The following is a 19,777-nucleotide window of genomic DNA, read 5'->3' as shown; positions in this document are numbered from 1 at the left end:
AAGAAGACTGACTTTCAGTAGCTATATGACGAGGAAGCCAACTAATAATAAACCTAGCATTGGTAAAACATGGTGATCTTTAGCTCTAGGATGTGCTTGCAATTTCATTATTTACAGGTTTTTGTACCCTCGCAACATCAGATTGGCGAGGGATGAAATTGTGACAACAGCTTTCATAAGTAGCTTTGTTGTGGTACTAACATGACTTAGTGAATATGATCACAGCTGTTGCTGGGGATCATCACAAACTACATAAAAATTGTGTAGGCTCAAAGCCCAAATCACGCTCAGTACCAGTAAGCAGACCTGTTTGTGAATTGAAGTAAACCACTAAATAATACATATCTTCTAGTGTTTTTATGAACAGTTGTATAAGATCCACGTGAACTTTTGACAAGTTATGAGCAGTATTATAGGTGTGAACGCTGAGGTGTTATTATGTATCATTATGATAATACGTATTTGCGCGAAGTAAATTAACGGAAATCTATATATAATTGCAAAGGAAGTCTTTTGTTACAAGTGGCTGCGTAATCGGAGACAAAACATTAAGATTTTCCTTGATAGTTTATGCGCTCACTCGTGCATTGCAAGCATTTTCTCACAGCTTCTAACAATCTCATTCCACATCCATGCCTCGAAGCCTCTTGTCAAGGTAAGATTTCAATCCTCGTTTGACTTCATTCATTAAATCAAAGTTTAGTCTTAAATATCATAAAGTTTAATTTAAAAAAAAACTTTATTCAGTGATTTCCAAAGACCTCACTTGATTCAGAAGACCTATTAGCTGTGTGTTAGCAAAACCTGACACAAGTTGTTCAGCAAATGAAGCAGATGATTTCGCCTGAAGCATGTTTGTTAATAAGTAATACATGGCACATAGGTTGCTCTTAAATGAGTTTACTTTTGAGTACAATAATTAACATGCTACAAGTATTTCAAACTGAACCTTCATTTCTAATAAAACGAAGTGCTGTATCAATTATGGCAGCATTGTGACTGGGTGTATATGAAATAGCTAAATCACAGTGGCTCACACCAGGCTAAGCTAAACTGACCAGGCAATAATGACACTGCACTAAAACAGAAAATTTACTACAGCTGCAAGTAAATTTATGTGATCATAAGTTTAGTTAAACTAAATGCTTTCTGAATGTAATATTATCGCTTACCAACATTTTAATTATGTTCATCAGCGTGTATTTTTAATTGGCGTGATGAGGGTACTACAAAATCAGACCGGGGAGACTATATTTCCTGGTTACTGACTAGTTTAAATTGTCGTGTGAGTCTGTAGAGATGACATGGATGTAAGGATCTATGATCTTTAAAAATTTTTTATCTCTTAAACTATTAACTGTCTTTTTCCAAACTAACAATGGTGCACTCTGATAACTACAGTGGCTTGTCAGTCCTATAAACAAGGAACTGTTGAGCCCAGTATAAAAACTTTTGTTGTATAAATTTGAAATACTTTTAGGGATCATCATGAGCATATATGACTAATAATTGCTGTAGGAATAGGAACAATAATTGCTGTAGGAACTGAACTGTTAGTTTGTTTGCTGTGTTGATATAGAACACCTCACATAAGGTATATATTTGCTGAATTCATTTCAACTTCTGCATAACATATGAAACTCGCATCGACCGAATATCTTAAACTGCCGAGACTAACAAAAGGATATTTTTAATTCTCGCACAAGTGACGGTACTAGTGATCTGTTCTCAAGAACTAATGAGTACCTTAGGCATTGTAAGGAAGTAGCAGTTATGAACATAAAGGCATCAATTAATCACTTGTGCATAGCGCTGAGTCTTTTCGTTCTGATGACCTAATTAAGTTCTATTCTTAGCTGATTACCAAAGAGCTCAATGCGTTCTCTTTATAGGAAGAGGATGGCAAAGGCGACTAACCATCAACGCTCCTCCACAATTAATAAAGTGCCAGTAGAAGATGCTGAGACTCGGAGGCCACCAAAAGGAAGTAAAAAGCTGCCTCCACTGGTAACTAATACCACAGACAAACAAACACAAGATTTGGAGGCGGTTGATCCGAAGTCAAACCGTAATGAAAGTGTTGATAGAGGTGACAGCAGAAAACGTGACACTAGTAAAAATCGAGCAGGAAATAAAAAAAGGTCTAGTCAAAAGCAGCTTGTTAACACAAATTCGGCAAGTTCAAGTAATCAAAAGCGTTTACCCGCCAAGCCAAAAGCAGCGGAAATGGAACCAGGAAATATTCAAATCAAGCCAAAAAGGAAAACCATGAGCAGGATAAAACCATCAGATAAGTCAGCGGACGATTCTGATAACACAAATGAACAAGCAAGTGGTGAAAAGAAATCTACTGCGAGCCCTCAGTGGTCCAACATAATTAAAAGGGTTCAGATATATAGACAGCCACAGAAATATAGAATTCGATATCTAAAACGAAAAGAACTCAATAAAAAGAAGAGATCTGACTATGTGATTGAAAACACCTGGATTCCAAGAGAACCAGCAAATACTCAAAGCACTCAAAAAGCGACCAAAAAATTAAAGACAAAGAACAAAACCAAAGAAAGTCGAAAACATAAAGAAGAGACTGTTAACATGGCCGTTGCAACAGACACAGACGATCAAACAGGTGTAGCTGAACAATGTACAGCTATTAATGCTAATATAACACCAACCATTCTACCAGTAAACAGGATCCTCAATGATACCACATCAGCCCCAGGTGAGCTAGTGAAAATTTTCACATTTTTTAAAGTTACCGAAGTTGGTGTGAAATTTGGGACATCACAACCTTCACCTCCAAATATGAGGCTCAATCGTGTGAGCAAAATTGAACCAGAATCCCCACTACAAGGTTCTTTTCTGCGGCCGGCAGTCCACACTGTAACTAATTTACGGATTACTTAGGTGATAATGATATGTTATCGTTCATTTTCATAAACATGAACTAATATCCCACGATCCTCGAGCACATCACAATTGATTCAATCGACTCTCTAATGACCGTTGTTTGCGCATCTGTCTAGCAAATCAGATTTATAATATAAGAATAGTTAGGCCTTTGCAAGACAGTAACTAAGGCTAGGACAGAGAAAATTTTTTGCAGGGTACTCTTGTTATCGGGACACTCTTGTAGGGTTGAGAAATTGAAAGGCTAGGTGCTCGATTGCAGAGAAATATTACAGATTAAAAAATAATATTGAAACACATTAAATTGGTAAAAAATATTTGCTAAATAAAATCTAGCTCTGCCATAAAGATTAGCAAGCAGGCCTGAGCTATCTCAGCAGGCTGTTGTTGTTCAGCCTTTTCACGCCTCTCGACTAGCTATCGATTTATCTATATAACTAATAGGGCGATTGGGGATAATGACAATAAAGATATGATAAGATTTGCATGAGTGAGTAGTCATTGTCATGCAACAATGCGTAAGAACACGCATGAAACCTTGAATGCCCAATAAGCTCATGGCATGGTGGCCAAAATGGAGCAGCACGGACGGTAATAAAAATGATGGCTGTGGGTGTTTTTGAATACCCTTGTTAATGTAATCAGATGTACATAGCTAATTACATAACGTTAAGACAGAAAAGAGAGCATCCATTATTTCGTCATTAAATTTTAAATACTAAACCTTTCAATATATAATGCTAGCCAACACTAATTGAAAATTTTCTTTTAAGGTAAAATTGCTATATATACATGCATATTTGATACAAACTAACATAGAGTACATTCCATCAATTCTCAAAAGATGGAATGAGTATCGAGCCCACCATATTTAGGCACAGATATTTATGCACCGAGGCTAGCAACACAGTGAGATAAAATGACTCCTAAGTTTGTTATGTAGAGTTGGGAAGGACAGAAGTAGCCGAGACAAGGATACATCTAAACTCGCAATCAGCCAAAGGACATAGAGTGACATCTAGTCCAGGTAATGCCAATGACAAAACGCAACATTCACCTAAGCTCAATCATCAACGGGAGACAACACAAATAAAACAGATAAATGTAGCTGACTTCGCGAAACTCCATGTACACGCGAGTAAACCAGCTGAGGTTCAGTCAACAAACACCAATGTAACTGACTATCAACAAAGAGTAAATAAAATTCGGTTTAAAGGAGCCAGTAACAGCGTACCAAATTACAACGAAAAACAGGAGAATATAAAAAAAACTGTTGCTCAAAATGATGCTCTCCTTACAACAGCTAAACAATCCATAAAACGAAAGGATCAAGGATCAATTTATGTGAGCAAAATTGAACCAAAATCCCCACCACAAAGTTCTTTTTTGCTGCCCAATGGTAGTTCACATCGTAACCAGTTCATGGATTACTTAGGTGGTAGCGATACGTTTCCTCGAATAAGCTACGGGAGCCCAACCCCTCTCAACAACGTCTCCGAGGATGAGAGTTTGGGTGACATCACCATTATGGTACCTAAACTTCCACACCTCGACTGCCACAGGTCACTATCACATTCATCAACAGAAGTAGAACATAAGTCCGAATCTCCCGAAACAGCGCAGCATACTGAAGATGAGCCAATAGTAATAGTAACAAATGAAGAAGGCAAATCGAAGGAGCATGATGGATGGGAAAGTGGTTATAGCAGTATAACCCCTCGACTAAGTGTAGACTCAAGGGCTCATGCCCTAACACCCATGTCAGGCCTCGCCATACCGAATGAGCACAGATCTCTTACACCTTTTAGTATGATTACCAATTCAACATATCTCGACCACTCTCGACCACAATCCACATTCCTTGAAGTGCCACATTTGACAGCAGACCTACATGACTCGGGTGCAAGGAAGTTCTTGATTGACTTGAGACATCCTGTACATAAACTTCCAGCGATCTATAGTCGAAATGATGACAGAGAAGCAGTAGATGAACATAGATTTGGTTTCACTCCGCTACCTTTACAGAGTGTCCGCACATCAGATGGAGAGATGAGCGACTAACTATATAGAATGTGTATGAGTTACGACTTACGTCTTTATTTGTATGTACATTTTATATACAGTGTACAGTTATAAAAGTACAAACATAGTTGTGACATACTTTTATAAGGTTCAATTCTTGGTAAGTTTTGTGACAAAAACCATGATACAACAATTCACTAGTTCAATGAACCTTGGTCTAAACCTCCAAGTATTGCTTGATCATTGTTAAACCCATGAATTAAAGTCTCCAAAATAAGCTACCTTTTCTCTAATTTTGGTTTAGGAGGACGAAAGCCTCCCTTCGCTTTCTTTCCTTTGACTTTATTAAATGTCCTCCAACTGTCAACTCTGTTCGTTCTAGATTCCTAGAAGGTTAACACAAATAGCAGTAAATTAACATGTGATAATTAACATAACATAATATTGAAGAAGAACAAATAGCGTAGGTCTAATTAGCAACCAACAACACAATTCCCAGTGGTAGATTTTCTAAAATTGCGGAAGGTAGTCTTGATAAACTGTGGATTAAAAATGTTATTTAGTTTAAAGATAAACTAAATAAATATGTGACATGTATTTGGTTATTGGCATACTATAATAAACTCAGCTGGTTTTATAGGCAGTAGTACCGTGGCATTCCAGTGCGCCGTGAGAGATTGTCAGATGTAGTAAATAACTTACTGCGCAATTATCACAAAATGTGTCAAGGTGATCGATTGGTGCAGGTTTTAGAATGTTCGTTAGACAAGCCGAAAACCACAAGTTCAAACCCTGTTGCAAACCAATCTTTTTTCCCCACCCTTTAAGCATAGCTTTAGACAGACTGATGGACACGGCTCTTATTATAGTAAAGATTAAAACTAACCTTTACTATAATAAGAACGTGTTCGTCCAAAGAACGACTAAGAGCATTAAGAAAAAAGATTGTCTGGCACAGGAATCAAACCTGGGTCTCAGATTCAAGGGCAAGCAAGCTACCACTACACCACTTTGAGCGCCTCAAGGCTTGGTATAATTCTATAATATACTGATTACTCATGACCTCACGATCCCTCACGAGTGCGTACTAGTTTATGATACAATCTCTAATCCTTATCTTAGTTAACAAGGTATGTAACTTCTTAGTAAACGCATTTGCTATCTAAAATGCATGTTTTACTTCTAATTAACCTAACAGCATTGCATTCATAAATTACACTGAACCGTTTGGGCATTAGTAATAGAAAAACAATTTACAAAAAAAGATAAACCAGACAAATGACAATGCTGTCAGAGTGGATAGAATTGATTCTGCAGATAGAATCCAATATTCCAAAAATTGTTCAGCGGAGCATTGATGAAAATACAGCTAATTCCAGCAGGAGCTGTATAGACAGTGTTCGACTAAAGCTGTCCACTTGGGCTGGATAGAGTTGGCGGAGTTGATATTAATAGCATTAATAAGATAGCACTAGCTGACACTGGCACCTGGCTGCCAATCTATATAAGTGTTATTAGAGTTGAAATTAAAGAGAGCTAAAACACAAAATGGCACATCAGACAAGAATCCTAGCTAATAGTATAGAAAGCTCAGTGTTGGTGCGATTTGGCACTCTATAAAAGACAGGTCATAGTGATTGAATCGATCATTATATCACAGTAAAGACTCTGGTTTAACGCAGATTAATTATAATAGTGATGATATAAACGTCACCGAGTGAACATGACGATGGAAAGCTTTGGACTGTAAGATCTGTCACAATACTCTTCTGCAAAGATTTATGTATAAAGGATGGAGTTACACACCCCAGTATTGACATGCTCTGATAGCAATGACACTGGCTGGGTTCAAAATGCTGATTTTGTTCCGAAGACTTTTGCATCACTCGCCTCTTATTGGCTAATTTTGGCAGACAAGCACACTTGGTATTAAAACATTTTCAGAGAATGATAAGATGCCAACTATTATGATAACTTTTTTCATAACCGAAAAACATAACAGAAAAAGTAGTTTGAAATGCGTATCTTCATAGACAAACATATCGTCAATGGGGCATTAATAAATAGTAGCGAAGTGTGTACAAGTATCATGCATGTTTGGTCTGTTTGATGCATGATACAGACCAAACATCATAGCATCATACGAATGCTTGACAACTAAAGGTCAGGTAACGACCAGACCAGGATTCGTATGATGCTTCTTGCACAACAACCGCATCCTAAAACATCCAACTTTATAAGCCACACAGTATCACCTCCAATTTGGTCTTATATGATTTACAGTTCAAAAAATACTTGCAAAGTTGCTTCAAATAAGCAACATCTGCTAACAAAGATCGCTTTAGAGAGCATATAAAGACGAAGGAAGACGATATATCCCATTACACAGACGAAGCCACATGAGGTACGACACCCTTAAATGTAAGGTAGGGCAATAGGTGGTATAGGCAGAGACGCATGAAGCTAACATGAACAGTGGATTAACCTTAATCCATCATTACCAGCATCTATGAAGAGTAATTCAACAAGCTTTCTAGCTCACTCATAGGAAGTTATCTCACCCTACATTCGATAGAACACATGGCCTAAAATAGGTGGCCAAGAGTTAGGACAGCTAAGATTGGTAGATAATTTCGCACAGCGCTCCGCCTAAAACTGAAATCAGGTGACTATTTAGGAAAGAAACGCATGTGTACAGTCCATATAAAAGAGCTCACAGAATGAGCAAGGGAGCAACAAAGGGAGCAACAAAGCTGGCACAATGCAAACTGACCTCAAAATTCTTATTCCATTCCTTTTGTACCTTCGCATCTTCCTCTGCCTCAGCATCTTCCTGAGCCTTGCGTTTTCTGAAAAGACAAGCAGAAAGGTAAGTTTGACCGCTGGACAGACTACAAGTGAACACGATCAAGCCTAATAGCGTGAAATATCAGACAAAAAAAAGGTTGTATACGACTGTAGCTGGTTATGCAAAGGATGAAGTAAGTAAGAGACAAAATAGGAGGAGTTACGAAAGTGCAGGCAACAGTCTAGCAGCATCTGCCCCGCGAAGAACTTCTCGTTCTGTAGATTTTTATATATTCCTATTTCTATTACAATAAACTTTCACATACAGAGTCGAACTGTCGTGAAAGTTTCTCTTTTTTTTTCGTATTTCAAAACCGTTCTATGACAGAACACTATAGTTTGTTTAATCCATTCCACAGCTCCAAGTTTTGAAGGCAATTATATATATTATTAAAGAATATTGAATTTATAGCACTTGGTAAAAAAAACCAAATACAAAATTGAAATTACAAATGAGAAACTAAACAAATAAAGCAATGAAAACAAGGTTTGTACTGTCAGTTTGTCACACAACCTTTACTTTAAAGACAAGGGACCAGAGTATCAGCGGGGATGCAGAATGCGAATGATGCATAGATAGATGATAAAGACACGAAGCCAGTCTATCTTGGATTACAGGGTTTCTTAATAAACATAACTTCTTTGCACTTTCAATCAACGACCACCACATAAATAGAGCGAACAATATTAGATTTTTAGTTTTAATTGACATTTAAATTGTAGCCACATCGAAAATCTGCGAAAACAACTAAGATCTAGCTTAGGACACATCTATTAGGTTTCATCTGTGCTGCCTCTGGATTCCTTTTTATTGCTTTATAATACATGGATTAACAGTGAATTAGTTTGTTGCTTAGAGTAATTGGGGCAATGCAAAATTCTTTTAATACAATAGCGTCTTTTTCGCATCACTTATCACAAAAAAGCAAAATGTTGAGCAGTTTCATTATTTGAAAAATAAAGAATTCTACCCATTGATGCAATTTATAAATTTTGGATTCACATCTTTTAGCCTTTCATACTTTTAACAACACTCCGCCATTCATCACATATAATGTATAACACACGTCATTCCTTGATGGCTCTACCACTTCCACCTTCCTCCTCTGCATCGGGTCATAAGCTGGTCATGTTTCAGGTGTCAGCAGTACGGGACTCTTCGTCAACTAACCTCGGACAAGCAATTTTAATCACTTCAAATCAAATCTCGAGCAACATCACCTTGATTCACTCAAATAGTCCTTGTGGATTTTTCATTCAAATTAATTACTTAATTGCTAACCAGGACCCAGTGCCATGACTAGCTATGTTACTGTGCATCCTCATTGTGCCTTCTTTTTCTCATTATTATGTGCGTTTTTTAACGAAATAAAACAAACTTTGTTTTTAAATTAGCTATTTTTTATATTTGATAGTTTTTACAATTTATTATTATTTAATTATTATATCTATCCTCTCAAATTTCACACCTTTTAGGCTTTTTTGTTTTCACATCTTGTTCCATTTTTAACGGGTTGGTCGGAAGATGTTTGCTCATTTTTCTATAATTTCTTGCTTTAATGCTAAGGAAAACATCGTCTTCCTCCTTATTCCAACACTACTAGACTTCCTAGGAGCTAAGAGTTTCAAATAAAAAAGGCATTAAGCCATGTGTAATGTTATTCAAATGCTCTAAGACCAACCTATGTAGAAGAGAACTGCATCATTTAAGAAAATTAGATCGTTATGTTGAAAATCACGTAAATAGTAAAAATATGGGCAAATAGTTGCTCAGGTTGAAGATTGTATGTTACAAAATTTGCAAGTTAAGGTGAGCGAAAGTGCAGATATGACGGTATAATGAAATGTCGGACGATTCCAGCAATCTTGTTTGCTAGCGTAATTGAACATAAGCCAAATATTCTCATGTGGTCCTGTTACAACTACGGTGTATGGAGTAATTAGACTAAGAGTCGTCAAACACTGTAAAGGTGCAGACAAATCCTCAAACTCACGCCAATAAAGATGTTATATACCAGTAACTGGTGTATGCATGATCAAAGTTAACCGAGTTAATATAAACTTTTTGCTGTCACGATAGTTCACTGCTATCAAATTTCAGTGTCTATGACTCAAGTGAATAATGGCAATAGTGGATTGTTATTAAAGGCTTAAAATCATGGCGGCAGCATCCAACATATTTGCAAATAATAAATGTAAATAATATTTACCAGTAAGGAAGACAATTAGTGCCCCAACAACAGTACAAAAATGCATTCTAATCATGAGAAATTTATAAACAAATACAACATTCACAAAATACAAACTGCTATTTTAATAGCAAGAACGGTTGCTGAGAAAGTGACACTCATAAAGTGAAATAACACTCATAAAGATATAATATAGGAGTTGTTGTTCCTTGAAAACATAATTGTGCATGAAATACATGCAGTCAAAGATCAGATGTAGCAGTTTTATAACCGGTTAGATTATCTTGTTGAAGTTCAAGTAGGTAGACAAACTAATAAACTGCAGGGTGCTCTGTACACGGTTGTTAACCTGCTCTGGTTGTTTATAGCTATCAATTTACCATGCCAGCCACCCTTCTTTTTATAACAACTTAAATGCATATCAGTTTTGTGTACAGTTTGGCATAGATTTAAAAATGAATTCTCACAAAACTCTAGTAGATTTTATCAGAAATTATCAGTATTTTTCTATCATTTGCAATTGTTTTTGATGTTTGAGGTGATCTCATTGCCAGGATGTTTCAAGATTAAAACCGATAAAACTTGATCGGTTATAACAGCAGTTGAAATGCTCAGATGAAGCAAAAGTGCAATTATAACGTCTATAGTTGTAAAGAGATCGACAGAATAGAGATGCGTAATACTGCAATTTGAACATAATAGCTGATATCAACTATAGCAACGATAGCAACTAGTGATGTCATTTCACACATACTGCCTTTCTGAGCATTTTAATCGTGTTGAAATTTTGTTGATTTTAATCTTGAAACATCCTGGCAGTCAGATCATCTCAAACATCAACAAATTATCTCAAATGTTTTAAGCAAAAATACCGATTCTTTCTGAATCTACAACATTTGGTGTAAGTTTATCTTTAAAGTGACTTCAAATTATTTTTCACAGCAAACTGATATTTAATAGGTATAATAGGTATAAATCACAACACATGATCATGAATACAAACAGGATATCAGTCATAACAGGTGAAACCCTTGAAGATTGCCATTTATAATTGTCCAAGAATTCTACATATTTCTCGAGGAGTCCAGTCTCCATAAATTTGTCTACTTCAATACATAGAAGTACCTTTTAGAGGATGAACCTTATAAGTCTATTAAATGAATTATTTTAACAGATTTTGGTCTCTATGAAAATAATTATCGTGCAAGACGAATGATCAAATGAATTTGTCTTTTCTATTTTAGAGGATGAATATATATACATATACAGTGCACCGCTGGGTTATGATGTCCCTGTTTTACAGATTTTTGGCCTTACAATGTGGAACGCAATGTTTTTCAGTCCCTTGGTACAGCATTTTCCTCACCATACGACATAAACATTTTTCTCCGAAATTCAAATTTGTACAGCATTGTTCGGTCTTTCTTGTCAAATTAGTTTGAAAAATGTTTCAATAAAGTTGGCTAACATATATAGTGAAAGCGAGGCAAAAAGCGCCAAGCCAGAAACGGGTAATATAAAATTAAGATGATGATATTGAAACTTAGTTTCAAGGGTGTGCGTTTAATAAGCCAAATTGATTTATTAAGGTAAATTCAATGTTTATGGTAGGTTATATAATATCACAAGTCTAGTGCACCCAACGTGTGGCTGTCCAAGTCTCTCTCACACCGCGGTTAGCCACTACATCTGTCTCCAAAGTGAAAATTCCATACTGTACATGATAAGGTTACATTTTACTTTAGGTCATAACCACTGAATAGATAACTATAGTTACTAATGTTATTGTAATATTTTGTTATAAATTTTTAATATGTACAGTACAAACATAAAAATTTAGATGTTTTTACCAGAGGTTTGCATTAGATAATTACTATACAGTGCACCCTCAGGCTGCGACCCTGATACACGATTTATTCACATTACAAAGTGGGACATGATGATTTTTTCATCTCACCATACGAATCTTATTTCACCATACGGAGTCAACAAAATTTTCACCCGAGTTCAAATTTGGCAGTCGGTGTGTTTATTATGTACATCGAAATAATAGAGACGCCGAAATGCTGCTCACGAAAAGCATTTTCATAACACCCAAAAAAGACACGATGACCAATTACTCTCAGTTCAGCAATTTTCGTGTATAAAACGGTAACATTTTCCCTTTAAAACCAAAAGTGAAGTTGGAGTTGCAATCCCTTTAAACAGAAGGTCAGCGGTCAGACAACTTCTATTATGCTGCTAATAAAATTCCACTTCATTACGAAAATTGCACTTAATTGCTGAATTAGGTTGAAAAAGGTTTTAATGAGATCCGCTAAAATTACATTGAAAACGAATCCAGAAACTAATGAGCGATAAAACTCTAGATATGAAAAGTTGAAATTCAGTAAAATAGTTAAAAATAGATACTAAAGCTTAACTTAATGTGTGTGTTTAGTAAACAACTTATTTAAGTGAATTCAAAGTTTATGTTATATGTACGTCTGTCTTAAAGGTAATAACTCTCAACAGTACGTACTGCACATAGCAACGTTACACTTTAATGCAGATCATAACAAATAAATACACTAAATATACTCAAGTTACTGTAGGTAACTATAGTTACTAAGGTTAACATACCATTTTGTTACTAATTTATAACATGTACAGTACTTGTATAACAGTTTGACGATTTTTACTAGGGGTTGTTTGCATTATATAATTACTATGGTTTCTATATCCCTCCATACGATTTTTTTATCATATGATGCCAACCCTGGAGCAGATTATAATCATATTTTGAGGTTGCACTGTATGTTCCTATACCCCTCCATACAACATCTCCGCCTTACGATCTCAAACCCAGAAAGTATTAATGTTGTATGGCGGGGGTTCACTGTATATATGAATCCCCTCTTCACAGTTCTTTGAAATTTATTCGTTGACTTTTACCTTCTAGATCCTATACAACCTGCAAAAGCTGGCCAGTATGAGAGGAATGGTCAGATTGAACAGAATGGATACGCCGGACCCTAAACTATGATTTCTAATGACAAAACTGCAATAGTCTAATTAACCAATGTCATGCAGGCCCAAACAGACTAAATCAAGAACACCTACTTTTCATGCATGTCCTTTGCTTCCTTCTCAATTCGAAGTCTCTCAAGGTCAGCAAACAGCTTACACATGTGCACATAGACAGCGTGCTTGTACTTTTCAGGGTCTTCTTCTTCAGGAACCTTCTGTTCCTTTCCTTCTTTTTTCAACTGCTTCTTTTTCGCTTTTATCTGTATAATTGTGATATATCACACGCTGTTAGTCAACACGCAGGCTCAATTATGAATAATAGTAAAAACAGAGCCGCACTTTGAATGACTCATCTAACATACGTACATCGTACAGTGACAAGTTTTATACAGTGAAACCTCGGTTATCGAACATGATGCATTCTGGAAGGTTGTTCGAAAACCGAGTTGTTTGAGATTCGAAACAATTATACCCATTAGAATTAATGTATGTACATTTTGATCCGTTCCAAGCCGAGATAACTATTTCGGTAAAGTATTTTTTAACATTAATTTTTACACCATAAGCTGTACTGTATGCTACATACTATAAATAAAAACGGGTAGAAATAGATCGTGTTTATTTTTAATAAAAGATTTTCAACCTATGATGATAAAAACAGAAAACAAAAAGTAAACATTTCGTATGTTTTGCTCTTAAAACATCGGAAACATTCTACTTTAAGATACAATACCAAAAATTGCAGAAATTGATAACAAAACAGCGAAAAATACAGCAGATCAGTTACATCAAAAATTGTTCGAAAAAGAAAATATAAACGGCAATGGCACGTTTGCTTCACATCTTTGAAAGAGAATCCTTTTACAAAACAATTTAGGGTAACTCGACTGGAGGAGTTGTCTCCCTAGCAAATTTCTTCGTTAGAATGACGTCGTCCCAGATGGATCCTTTCTTTTTGTAAAGAATTTATGAAGCGCAACTTGCTTCTCCCTTTGTTGGCAAATGTTTTCATGCTGTTTCCGGAGCTGTTCCAAACGTTCAATTTTAAAGCGCATGCTCCGGTTTGGTCGATAGCCGAATTTATGTTCGAGATACAAGATGAACAAGTTTCAATTTTTTTGTCGAAAACTAAAGCATTCAAGAACCGAGATTCCAATGTACAACAATAAAAAGGTGTTTTATAACTAACCATGTCTTCAATTTTCTGTTTTGCTTCATCCACAATTTCCTGACACCGTTTAAAGCCCTCCTCATTGTTGAGGGTTTTGTACGCCTTATTCACACATTCAAATGATTTTTGTGCTCTTTCTGCATCGTCGACGTTTTTATCTGGATGCACTAAAATAGACATCTACAAGCAATCCAAACAAAAACAATTAGACTGTCAATAGACCTCAATTGTGAGATCTATGAATCATTGTGAGATCTATGATCAATTGTGAGATCTATGAATCATTGAAAGTTCAAAGAAGGACAAGCTGGTCAACAAACTGCTTTTGAATGCAACTTCTGTAAGAAATATCTAGTAAAACTTTAGTGGAAACAAATATTCACCAATCTAACTTACCCTTCTGTATTTCTGTTTAATTTCTGTAAGATTAGCATCATATGGAATATCCAAAACCTAAAAGTATATAGTTAGTTAAAATGATAACATGACTACACTGATAACATGGCAGCAAATGGTAGAATGCACGCAATACTGGAGCACTTTTGCAAGCGATCTGAGTAGTAAATCACTTTGGCACCTTAGAGTTGCCTCTATCCATGTGCAAAAAAATATAACTTTTGAATCACTAGAGCCTCTGGCCTGAATAACCAAATGTTTTAAAAACCCAGTGCATTATGATAGTTCAAGACAGGGCTTCCCGATTGGGGGTGCAAGGTGTTGTTCGTGAGGGTGCATTGTCCACGAGGGTGCAAGAGTCAATCATGAAGACAAAGAAAATATATTTGTAACTACTGCAACTTGCCTATGTAAATCCGGATTCTCATGTCTCTTATACATCAAAAATAAATAACATTGTCAATCCTGTAAATGATCTGCACATTTTACTCACCCATGAAGAAAAACATTTTAAAGAATAGAGAAAGCATAATATCATTATTCTTTATTATTTATTTTGAGGTGTTGACTGATGTTCTAAAAAAAGAATCAAGGAGATTGACCAACCAGAAGCTGAGATATAGCCAGCCAAACACAGGTCTACCAAAAAACATAAGTGTTTTGGTAATCATCAATATATGACGTATGAAATCGACTAATTGGTTTAATCCCTGGAAGTATAGAACAATCAAATTGGGCCTAACAATCATTGCTCTGAGAATTCCGAACCAGTCCCTCTGACGTGTAGATTAGTTTTAGAATAAAATAATTACACGCATCTATTATTTTGCAACATTCTGCTATCACTTTCTACAAATTATATTAGTTACATCATTTATTCTATACGCAGTTATATTATTATTTTGTATAATCTGCATTATGATTATTATATTAATCATAAAAATAATCATAGATAAGATAATAGATCAATAGAAAAATCAAATCAAAAGTTATCGTTTTCTTTTCTTACAGCAAGAGCAGCACGGTCAAGTTATTCTTTTTAAGATTATGGCTGTAGTGAACTTACAGTCTGTTAATAGTGACGATAATCATGAAAATCAACTGAATGCTGCAGCAGATACATAGTAGAAAAATGATGAATGAACAAAAATTCACATTCTCATTTCTTATTCTAAACGAACTGCAATCGCGGATGTCGCATATAGACTATACACGCGCCGTTCTTTGAACAGAGGATCTTCGGAGCATATCCGTGGAGATCGAGTTAAAATTTGAAGCACAATAGTCAAAATCTGCTCTTCTGTTTTGAAAAATCAAGACGAGGGGTTGTGGGAAAACGCCTTTACCACACAATGTTTGCTTGATTTTCCTGAGAAACCAGAGCTAGTCTGTAAATTATTTACTATCGCGAGAAGCGTTTCACATCTCGTAGCCAAAACAATCATTATACGTAACGGCGGTAAGGGTGCGCAACTCCGGCACATGAACATTAAGTCGATTTCATACGTCCCAGTTTTCGGGATTTTCGAAGGGTTTTCCTCTGATTCTTTATTAGGTAGACCTGTGTTTGGCTGGCTATATCTCAGCTTCTAGTGGGTCAATCTCCTTGATTCTTTTTTTACAACATCAGTCAACACCTCAAGATAACTAATAAAGCATAATAATATTATGCTTTCTCTATTCTTTAATCAGATAATAACAGAGAGGAAGCAGGGAAGCAGTCACAGATCATAAAGTGAGTTGTTTTTATATGCTGCTGTGTGAAAACATTAAACTCTTCTTAGAATGACCTTCCAATAACATATTGCTTTCATATATTCTGAATATGTCTGTTTTTCGTTGTTTTGATCCTTTTTATTTCATAAAGAAGGTGGTGCGCGATTACCCTCACCAGTTGTAGAGGGTTCAGCGATGAGAGCGAATGGAGAATTGCTAGTCTAAGACAAAACCGTTACATATCAGATTGAAAAAACTGTTACAAGGAGTAAAGAATTTGGTATTAAGCAAATAAAGCGAGCTCAGAATTAAGAGCTAAAACACAATTCTATAATCAGGCTGGTCTCCAGCCAGCAGCTGCGTTCAGTATGTGTTTCTTTCTACCCTCACACGATCTTCAAGACAAACAGTCTACCCTAGTGCTCTTCGAGCTCATTACTTACGTCATATGGATTCAAGTTGAAATATGTTGATCCTGGCCGAAGAAGCCTATCGATCTGCTGCTTAGGAGTGAGCACAGAATCTCGCTGTTCTATTGCTTTCACCTATAATATACAATCAGACACGAGCGCTGTGTGAGCACACAGGGTGTTTATATATAGATAGCTCATTAGAGAAAACAAGTTCAGGGTAGCTAATATAAGAAATAATAAACCACTTGAATGTGAGTAAAGATAAACTTGCACAAAACTTTAGTAGATTTTATCAGAAAGTGTTGGTTCCTATCATTTGCGATTGTTTTTAATGCTTGAGGCGATCTGATCAAGTTTTGTCGATTTTGATCTTGAAGCATCCTAGCGAAATGACATTATCAGTTAAGTATAGCTGATATCGGCTGTTGCGTTAGGTTGCAGCATTATGTGTTTCTATTCTGCGGGTCTCCTTACAACTGTAGATGTCATAATCACACTTTCGCTTGATCTGAGTGTCTTAACCTTGATCAGGTTTTGTCAATTTTATACTTGAAACATCCTGGCAGACCGAGCACTTCAAACATGAAAAACAATAGTAGATGATAGAGAAATACTGATACTTTCTGATTAAATCAACTAAAATTTTGTGCAAGTTCATCTTTAAATCAGAAACCACTACTGATGACTCACTACTGATGACTCACTACTGATGACTCACTACTGATGACTCACTACTGATGACTCACTACTGATGACTCACTACTGATGACTCACTACTGATGACTCACTACTGATGACTCACTACTGATGACTCACTACTGATGACTCACTACTGATGACTCACTACTGATGACTCACTACTGATGACTCACTACTGATGACTCACTACTGATGACTCACTACTGATGACTCACTACTGATGACTCACTACTGATGACTCACTACTGATGACTCACTACTGATGACTCACTACTGATGACTCACTACTGATGACTCATCATGGATTTATCCATTCAGACAGATTGAGGTTGAAAAACCGAGAGATTGAAACAATATATCTTTACATTTCATCTAGTCATATTATGGTTTGAAAATAGACAGTTTATGAGTTCATTCTCAATCAATCAGATCACTCTAAACACTCAAAATTGCCATTTGAATAAATAACTCACAGGATCTGCAATAAACAAAATGATTGCTAATCGAGCTTTTGAACAGAGTTGGAAGCAATGGGATGGGAGACACAAGTTGTAGCAAAGGTGTTTTATAAATCTAACTGAATGATTAACCACAAAGATCTCAATATCCATCCAACATCCGGTAGGTTTAATAAAAATCAAAACTTGTAGATGCAAATTTTGCAACTTGTCTTGACATGCTAAAGTGGCACTTCTAGCCTTCTTATAACACATCAAGTATTATATCTCTATATAGAATCTCTATATTGATTCTTGGTGATTTTTATCAAACCTTTTGCTAAACTTCTTTGCTATAAATATTGTTTTAATATTTCTGTTGTCGTCAAGGTGATACAGCACAATATTCAAATTTCAACGTGTTTTAAACAAATTATTTAAACCTATCAATTTTTACCAAAATGATGTTGGGTATTTATCCCACATTTGAACGTTTGTTTTAGGATGGTCTCTAGTTGATTATTACCTATAGACACTCAAACCTTGCACGTTCAATCAATCTCCTTAACATGCAATATTTTTACATAGGGTACAATGTCGAAGTCTCTCAAAACTAAGCAGTTTAAAAATCAGTACACATGCACACAATATTCCTTCATACGGTTTAATTTTACGGCATCCCATAGAATTAAAGCAAGAAATTACAGAAAAACATGAGGGTGTGTCTTTGGATCAATTCTTTAAATAGTGTACAAAGCTATGCAGTTATCACGAGAAATTGCTGCAAAGAAAAGCACCTGAAATGAGTGAAAGTAGAGAACTTGGACATGGTAATTAAAGATAAATTAAAATATCTAATACAAAAATATATAAGTCAATTTAAATTTCAGGTAGTTTGGATTAAACTAGCTCTGCATTTCCATTCAGCACCTCAACCTACATACTAACCATTGCCTGTAATCATCAAGGTTACGCCTCTATTTGGTTGTCTTTAGCGAATTAATAATAAAAACATTTTTATTATTACTTTATTAATTCAGTTTATTACATAACTTAGTGCTTGTACACTCATCTTTTAAGTACAGTCAGTTTTATATAATCAATTTGTCTTATTACTATATAGAATTACCTGAGGTAATCATTGCAAAGTTTTTGTGCTATAAAACAAATACAATGAAATACAGTGGATTCTTATAAGAATATTTGCTATGACACGCGAAGGTTTTGACAGTACAAAAATCTCCGAACGAGTTAATCCATATGCCGAGAGTTACTTGTACTTGATTACTTGAGTTACTTGATTGTACTTGTTTTAATCAGCCAATATGCCTCGTGCCTTCCACTATTAGTTGGACAGGGAGGTGTTTCAACCCAAGATTAGCATAAAAACAACAGCTAATCATTCCAGTAGTGTTAGAACGTATTATTTTAGTATTAAAAGACCATCAAACAAAAGAATCTCAGTTTAAATCGTTCCTAATGTAGGTTCTCATCAGTTCTCTTCAGGCTGACTTTGATCCTATTTGCAAGCAAACTTCATGTAATTAACATTTTACGTAACTTTTAAGAATTATAGCTTTTTATTTCGGTTCAAACTGGCCAAGTCTTCTCATCTTATAAAGAACCTCAAACTTTTATAATATGTTCGCTTTTTACTCCCAGGTTATCTCTACCTTTTTTGAACTAATCAAATAATTTGCCTCCGTTGACTTTTTGTAACTAGTATTTATTAACTTTGAATTTATATATTCATACCTCTTCGTAAAATGATTCAAAAGACTCGCCATCCACATCTTTCTGGTTGTTAGCTGTCAAGCTACTTGATGAATGGGCACCACTTGCATGAGAATCAGCTTGGGGAGTAGGAGCAGCGGCCATGGCGCACCCAGGCAATGGTAGACCTTTTTAGACAAGGTGCTGAATGAAATGTGTTACTAAAGAATTCTGTATTTATTGTTGTCACGCCAC

At 35.7% G+C, this 19,777-nt stretch overlaps 1 protein-coding gene across 1 annotated transcript; it reads right to left on the bottom strand.

The window, feature by feature from the left end:
• Positions 1 to 4,991: 4,991 nt before the first annotated feature.
• LOC137404620 (dnaJ homolog subfamily C member 8-like) lies at positions 4,992 to 19,739 on the bottom strand. Its single transcript, XM_068090846.1, has 7 exons — positions 19,565 to 19,739; positions 16,704 to 16,805; positions 14,545 to 14,601; positions 14,167 to 14,328; positions 13,071 to 13,237; positions 7,706 to 7,781; positions 4,992 to 5,318 (listed from the first exon to the last, which is right to left on the bottom strand). Exons 1-7 carry the CDS (start codon positions 19,685 to 19,687, stop codon positions 5,211 to 5,213), a joined length of 795 nt encoding a protein of 264 aa, XP_067946947.1. The 5' UTR covers positions 19,688 to 19,739; the 3' UTR covers positions 4,992 to 5,210.
• Between the last annotated feature and the right edge of the window lie 38 nt (positions 19,740 to 19,777).

Source organism: Watersipora subatra, chromosome 9 (assembly GCF_963576615.1).
Source record: "Watersipora subatra chromosome 9, tzWatSuba1.1, whole genome shotgun sequence".
Lineage (NCBI taxonomy): Eukaryota > Metazoa > Bryozoa > Gymnolaemata > Cheilostomatida > Watersiporidae > Watersipora > Watersipora subatra.
This window is presented reverse-complemented; position numbering and strand designations above follow the sequence as displayed.